Below are 7741 nucleotides of genomic sequence, written 5' to 3'. Positions count from 1 at the left end.
ATGAAATCACACTGAATATAATACAAAATGAGAATAAAATAAAAACACCTTATTCCCAAGGGGAAAAACTACGAGTCGATCAATCAGCTCCGTTGACATTTAACTATTCTCTCAAAGTCTATGTGGTGGTCACAGAAAAATACACAAGGTTCAGTGAAGAGACTGATTTCAATGACTAATGACTCATGTTTTCCAGTGACTGTGAAGATACAGCGTGCTCAACGCGAGGCTCAGCGTCTCCCCAGATTTAGCAAAATAGTTATTATCTGCCTACTCATTTCAAGTCTGTTCACTCAGAACAGTCTTGCGATTACTGTCTACAGCCGACAGGATCTTTTAGACATCGGATCTTGTTCATCTACCCACTTTTTCGATGGTCCAAGGCTCATTCCCGGGATCGTCAGAGCTACCGAGGCTACAAACCAGGCGTCGCCGAGCTGAAGTTCTCACAGGCGGCGTCGAGATCGTAAACAAATACGGGGGACGAGAGGTGGGCTAAGCTAAAGCTAACTCCTCACCGGCTATCTCTACCGAGCCTTTTCCTCGCCAATGTTCGGTCTCTGGCGAACAAAATGGATGAGCTGCGGCTGCGGATCACCACACACAAATGGATGATGGAATGCAACATCATGATTTTCACAGAAACATGGCTCAACAGCAGCGTCCCCGATAGCGCCGTCGAGCTAACGTGGCGCTACCTCCTCCGGGCGGACAGCTGATGACTCCGGTAAGACCAGAGGTGGGGGACTGTGCATCTATGTCAGGGGTGTCCAAACTACGGCCCGCGGGCCATCTGCGGCCCGCCATCCATTTTAAATTGGCCCGCCTAAAAAAAAATTTAAAAAAAAAAATTATAATTTTTTTATTTTCAAACTAACAATTTAATAGTACTTTAATGGCACTTACTTATAGCTCTTTGTAGTTTAGCTCTAATTTTGAATATATTGTACTTTCTTGATTCATGTTGTTCTGGGTTTGTACTCTTGAATGCACTTATTGTAAGTTGCTTTGGATAAAAGCGTCAGCTAAATGAAAGGTAATGTGATGGACTATGGCCCACTGTATTGCAGCTGTCCCTCAGAATGCAGCCACCCCCCCCCCCCCCCCCAACTGTCAACAGTCCGCTCCAGGGCCGGGGGGCGTAGCGCCGTGAGTGGCCCGGACCTTCGTATTTTTTTCAATATGTGGCCCTCAGGATAAAAAGTTTTGACACCCCTGATCTATGTGAACAAAGCTTGGTGCATGAACACAGTCATCATTGAGAGTCACTGCTCTCCTAACCTGGAATATCTCATGGTTAAGTGCAGACCGTTCTATCAGCCCAGAGAGTTTACATCGACTGTTGTCACTGCAGCCTACGTCCCCCCCCGATGCTAATGCTAAGCTGGCAATCAAAGAACTGCATGCTTCCATTAGAAAACGACAGACTTCACACCCGGAGGCAGCCTTTATTGTTTCGGGTGACTTCAACCACTCCAGCCTGAAGACTGTACTCCCCAAATTCCACCAACATGTCTCCTGTGCAACGAGAGGAGTCAAGACTTTGGACCATGTTTACACCAGCATGGCTGGTGCTTACAAAACCGTCATATCATACCTTACCTCTTAATACTGTTCATATTCCATTCATATTTCCATGTATATTTCTAACTGTACTTCATATTTATTCCATCTCTGCACTTTAACTGCCATTTTTTTTGCACTTCTGGTTAGATGCTAAACCGCATTTCGTTGTATATGTACTTGTACTGTGCAATGACAATAAAGTTGAATCTAATCTAATCTAAAAGTGTACATCCCGCTCTGTAAGCCAGGGCAGGATCAGCGGTGGTTCTGCGCATGCGCGATTCAATTGCAGTCTGGAGGAAGCGGAGCCTGGGTCTCCTCTCTGCTCTGACTGCAGCTGGGACTGCTGCGCAAGGCTACTGGGAGACTGGGCGCCTTTGAGTGCGTTGGGTCGGCGGAGGGGCTCACGGCAGCACCCTCTGCTCGTTGAGGACAGTCACTGCAGAACGATACGTGCTTTCACGTCAGTCTCCAAAACACCAGAAAGTCTCTTATATCACCAGAAAAAGTCGCTAGATTTGTCGCTAGTCGCCATGAGGTTTTGGAAAGTGGCCAGATTTAGCGACAATGTCGCTAAATTGGCAACACTGATTTAGCGAACTTTTTCGTTTTCAGGAACTACCTTTTCAAAATAAAAGTATAACATTTCTCCTTCCGTCTAAACCATTTCAAAAATATTCAGAAGATGAATATTTTGGCTGCCTGACCAATGGTCAAATTTTCATTTCAAAGTCCTTCATTATAAATTTCTCATTTCTAAGATCTGCCTTGTTCTGACCAGTTTTACAGTTGTTTTTCATGTTCCATGTTTCCATTTTTTACACGTTTACAATAAATAAAAGATTTAAAGGTATAACATGTTGTCTTTATTGGTTTGGCTTAATGGTATTAACTTTGCAGATAATCCCTGGTAGATAACTTGTCATCCACTCAATTGTAAGATAGAGTGTGATCGGTATTACAGAGGGTAAGCACAATAAGTACACCAACCATTCCAATAAACAAATGTCGCTTGTAATTATTACTAGTAGTGACATCTGTAGTGGCATGAGTATTACCAGTAGCTATATCTGCATTCTTTATCAAAATGGCACAGCCTAGACATTGAGAGACAACCAATTGCGTGAGTACTTTTACTTTAATACTTAAAGTAAATTTAAAAGTAAGTACTTTTTACTTTTACTTAAGTAGGATTGTTGATGTAGTACTTTTACTTTTACTTAAGTATATATTTTCCTGGGTACTTGTACTTTTACTTAAGTACTAAACTTCAGTACTTCCTCCACCACTGCCAATAAATAAAGCAAGTCCAGTTGCTTATAGACAGCTGTGTACAACCTCTGGAGATGACAGAGCATTATACAGAGTAATGTATATACAGTTTGTTGACATATATAATTATTGTGATGTCTGTTAATAAGTGTCTGTGTAAATTGTTTGGGGATATTTAAACTGTGCAATATTTGATTACAGGGTTCCTACAGGTTTTAACAAGTAAAATTTAAGACCACTTTGAATAGAATTTAAGACTTATTTCACAGCCATACTGGCAAAAAAGAAAAATAACTATGAAAGAAGAAATAAGTCCCAGAATTACTTGCAAAGTAAATGTATTCCCGTTCAACATAACAATGACTGAACATAACAATACACAGAACTGTGTGTGCGTAGGTCTGTAGACCTGGTTGAGAAGGACTACAGGCGACAGCTAGCTGGCCCTGCACTGAGGCAAAGACTGTATCCCTGGACTTACAGCAGTTGGAAATCCAAACAGGTCCAAAATAGTAACAAAGAGAATCAGAAATAACTGAGCCTTCTAGTCAATAAGGACGCTTTTGTTTGTCAAACAGTTACCAAGTATGAGTTCAATAAACCATTCTTTCAGCATAGAGAAAAAAGTATGTTCCAAAAAAAATGTCCAGAAAAGAAAATTAAACATCCCAACCCAACATAAACCTGCTGCCTAGGCCACGATCTCCTTTTCAATTGTCTCAAGCTCAGCCAACTTCTCCTTGCAGCCCCTACTCAGAATATACTCGTGGGCAATGTTATAAGTAGTTTCAGAGTTCTTTATTAGTTAACTTGTACTGCTGGGGCTGCACGGTCAGCAGACACGATCCCTTTGTCTGTGTGTGTCTGTGTGTGTCTGTGTGTGTGTGTGTGTGTGTGTGCGCGCACTCAGAATATATGCCCTGTATGAATAAATATACACATACAATTATAGTGTATACACACATATCTAATGCATGTATTTAAATAATGTACATCTTTATCAGAAGGTGTAGTAGTTTGAAACTTGTAGCTTTAATGAAGAAACACAAACGGATACAGAAATATATGTGTAGGACAGTGACTTAAAATGATTTTAACAACCTTAAATATGCTAAGGGGAGATTTAAGATGTGTGTGTCTGTGTGTGTATGTGTGTGTGTGTGTGTGTGTCGGGGGCGGGACAGTGAGAGGGGAGGGGGGAGGTGGGTTGTTGGGGAGAGGGGGGGGGCAGTGAGAGGGGGGGCGGGGCACTCAAAACAGGTCAATATTACAATATTGGAGTTTTTTTAGATTTGTCAGGTCGTCGCTGGAGCCGTGGCGGTTGTGGCTGCAGTCGTCGGCGCGGCGGTCGTCACTGCAGCCGTGGCGGTCGTCACTGCAGCCGTGGCGGTCGTCGCTGCAGTCGTTGGCGCGGCGGTCGTCGCTGCAGTCGTTGGCGCGGCGGTCGTCGCTGGAGCCGTGGCGGTCGTCGCTGCAGTCGTTGGCGCGGCGGTCGTCACTGCAGCCGTGGCGGTCGTCGCTGCAGTCGTCGGCGCGGCGGTCGTCACTGCAGCCGTGGCGGTCGTCGCTGCAGTCGTCGGCGCGGCGGTCGTCACTGCAGCCGTGGCGGTCGTCGCTGCAGTCGTTAGCGCGGCGGTCGTCGCTGGAGCCGTGGCGGTCGTGGCTGCAGTCGTTGGCACGGCGGTCGTCACTGCAGCTGTGGCGGTCGTCGCTGCAGTCGTTGGCGCGGCGGTCGTCACTGCAGCTGTGGCGGTCGTCGCTGCAGTCGTTGGCACGGCGGTCGTCACTGCAGCTGTGGCGGTCGTCGCTGCAGTCGTTGGCGCGGCGGTCGTCGCTGGAGCCGTGGCGGTCGTGGCTGCAGTCGTCGGCGCGGCGGTCGTCGCTGCAGCCGTGGCGGTCGTGGCTGCAGTCGTCGGCGCGGCTGTCGTCGCTGGAGCCGTGGCGGTCGTCGCTGGAGCCGTGGCGGTCGTCGCTGCAGTCGTCGGCGCGGCGGTCGTCACTGCAGTCGTCGGCGCGGCTGTCGTCGCTGCAGCCGTGGCGGTCGTCGCTGGAGCCGTGGCGGTCGTCGCTGCAGTCGTCGGCGCGGCGGTCGTCACTGCAGTCGTCGGCGCGGCTGTCGTCGCTGCAGCCGTGGCGGTCGTCGCTGCAGTCGTTGGCGCGGCGGTCGTCGCTGGAGCCGTGGCGGTCGTGGCTGCAGTCGTTGGCGCGGCGGTCGTCACTGCAGCCGTGGCGGTCGTCGCTGCAGTCGTTGGCGCGGCGGTCGTGGCTGCAGTCGTTGGCGCGGCGGTCGTCGCTGGAGCCGTGGCGGTCGTCGCTGCAGTCGTCGGCGCGGCTGTCGTCGCTGGAGCCGTGGCGGTCGTGGCTGCAGTCGTTGGCGCGGCGGTCGTCACTGCAGCCGTGGCGGTCGTCGCTGCAGTCGTCGGCGCGGCGGTCGTCACTGCAGCCGTGGCGGTCGTCGCTGCAGTCGTTGGCGCGGCGGTCGTCACTGCAGCCGTGGCGGTTGTCGCTGCAGTCGTTGGCGCGGCGGTCGTCGCTGGAGCCGCGGCGGTTGTGGCTGCAGTCGTTGGCGCGGCGGTCGTGGCTGCAGTCGTGGCGGTCGTCGCTGGAGCCGCGGCGGTCGTCGCTGGAGCCGTGGCGGTTGTCGCTGCAGTCGTTGGCGCGGCGGTCGTCACTGCAGCCGTGGCGGTCGTCGCTGCAGTCGTTGGCGCGGCGGTCGTCGCTGGAGCCGCGGCGGTCGTCGCTGGAGCCGTGGCGGTCGTGGCTGCAGTCGTTGCCGTGGCGGTCGTCGCTGCAGTCGTTGGCGCGGCGGTCGTCGCTGCAGTCGTTGGCGCGGCGGTCGTCGCTGGAGCCGTGGCGGTCGTCGCTGCAGTCGTTGGCGCGGCGGTCGTCACTGCAGCCGTGGCGGTCGTCGCTGCAGTCGTCGGCGCGGCGGTCGTCACTGCAGCCGTGGCGGTCGTCGCTGCAGTCGTTAGCGCGGCGGTCGTCGCTGGAGCCGTGGCGGTCGTGGCTGCAGTCGTTGGCACGGCGGTCGTCACTGCAGCTGTGGCGGTCGTCGCTGCAGTCGTTGGCGCGGCGGTCGTCACTGCAGCCGTGGCGGTCGTGGCTGCAGTCGTTGGCGCGGCGGTCGTCGCTGGAGCCGTGGCGGTCGTGGCTGCAGTCGTTGGCGCGGCGGTCGTCGCTGGAGCCGTGGCGGTCGTGGCTGCAGTCGTCGGCACGGCTGTCGTCGCTGCAGCCGTGGCGGTCGTCGCTGGAGCCGTGGCGGTCGTCGCTGCAGTCGTCGGCGCGGCGGTCGTCACTGCAGTCGTCGGCGCGGCTGTCGTCGCTGCAGCCGTGGCGGTCGTCGCTGGAGCCGTGGCGGTCGTGGCTGCAGTCGTTGGCGCGGCGGTCGTCGCTGGAGCCGTGGCGGTCGTGGCTGCAGTCGTCGGCGCGGCGGTCGTCGCTGCAGTCGTCGGCGCGGCTGTCGTCGCTGGAGCCGTGGCGGTCGTGGCTGCAGTCGTCGGCACGGCTGTCGTCGCTGCAGCCGTGGCGGTCGTCGCTGCAGTCGTCGGCGCGGCGGTCGTCACTGCAGTCGTCGGCGCGGCTGTCGTCGCTGCAGCCGTGGCGGTCGTCACTGCAGCCGTTGGCGCGGCGGTCGTCGCTGCAGCCGTGGCGGTCGTCGCTGGAGCCGTGGCGGTCGTCGCTGCAGTCGTCGGCGCGGCTGTCGTCGCTGCAGCCGTGGCGGTCGTCGCTGGAGCCGTGGCGGTCGTCGCTGCAGTCGTCGGCGCGGCTGTCGTCGCTGGAGCCGTGGCGGTCGTCGCTGCAGTCGTTGGCGCGGCGGTCGCCGCGGTGGTCGTCGCTGCAGCCGCGGTGGTCGTCGCTGCAGCCGCGGTGGTCGTCGCCGCAGCCGCGGTGGTCGTCGCCGCAGTCGTGGTGGTCGTTGCTGCACCTGTGGTGGTCGTTGCTGCAGTCGTGGTGGTCGTCGCTGCAGCCGCGGTGGTCGTCGCTGCAGTCGTGGTGGTCGTTGCTGCACCTGTGTTGGTCGTTGCTGCAGTCGCGGTGGTCGTCGCCGCAGCCGCGGTGGTCGTCGCCGCAGCCGCGGTGGTCGTCGCCGCAGTCGTGGTGGTCGTTGCTGCACCTGTGGTGGTCGTTGCTGCAGTCGTGGTGGTCGTCGCTGCAGCCGCGGTGGTCGTCGCTGCAGTCGTGGTGGTCGTCGCTGCAGCCGCGGTGGTCGTCGCTGCAGCCGCGGTGGTCGTCGCTGCACCTGTGGTGGTCGTCGCTGCAGCCGCGGTGGTCGTTGCTGCAGTCGTGGTGGTCGTCGCTGCAGCCGCGGTGGTCGTTGCCGCAGTCGTGGTGGTCGTTGCTGCAGTCGTGGTGGTCGTTGCTGCACCTGTGGTGGTCGTCGCTGCAGCCGCGGTGGTCGTTGCTGCAGTCGTGGTGGTCGTCGCTGCACCTGTGGTGGTCGTCGCTGCAGCCGCGGTGGTCGTTGCTGCACCTGTGGTGGTCGTTGCTGCAGCCGTGGTGGTCGTTGCTGCAGTCGTGGTGGTCGTTGCTGCACCTGTGGTGGTCGTTGCTGCAGCCGTGGTGGTCGTCGCTGCAGTCGTGGTGGTCGTCGCTGCACCTGTGGTGGTCGTTGCTGCAGCCGTGGTGGTCGTTGCTGCAGTCGTGGTGGTCGTTGCTGCACCTGTGGTGGTCGTCGCTGCAGCCGCGGTGGTCGTCGCTGCAGCCGCGGTGGTCGTCGCTGCACCTGTGGTGGTCGTCGCCGCAGCCGTTGCCGCAGCCGTGGTGGTCGTTGCCGGCGCTGTGGTTCCCACTGGTATAACTATATCTACGCCACTGAATGGCTCTTCAGGAATTTCTTCAAGTCCCCAAAATTCATTAAAGCTAGAATCAATGTCCTCTAAAGAATCAGTAAAGGGATCAACAG

At 55.7% G+C, this 7741-nt stretch overlaps 1 protein-coding gene across 1 annotated transcript in view; it reads right to left on the bottom strand.

The window, feature by feature from the left end:
* Window positions 1-1429: 1429 nt before the first annotated feature.
* LOC128456224 (small histidine-alanine-rich protein-like) overlaps window positions 1430-7741 on the bottom strand; it is a 15124-nt gene continuing 8812 nt past the window's right edge. The window contains exons 2-5 of the mRNA XM_053440313.1: window positions 7499-7660; window positions 7268-7408; window positions 6696-6988; window positions 1430-1518 (exon numbers count right to left, since the gene is read on the bottom strand). Coding sequence (XP_053296288.1) covers window positions 1430-1518; window positions 6696-6988; window positions 7268-7408; window positions 7499-7660 — 685 coding nt within the window. The remainder of the gene's footprint in view (window positions 1519-6695; window positions 6989-7267; window positions 7409-7498; window positions 7661-7741) is intronic.

Source organism: Pleuronectes platessa, chromosome 14 (genome assembly GCF_947347685.1).
Source record: "Pleuronectes platessa chromosome 14, fPlePla1.1, whole genome shotgun sequence".
NCBI classification, from domain to species: Eukaryota; Metazoa; Chordata; class Actinopteri; order Pleuronectiformes; family Pleuronectidae; genus Pleuronectes; species Pleuronectes platessa.
This window is presented reverse-complemented; position numbering and strand designations above follow the sequence as displayed.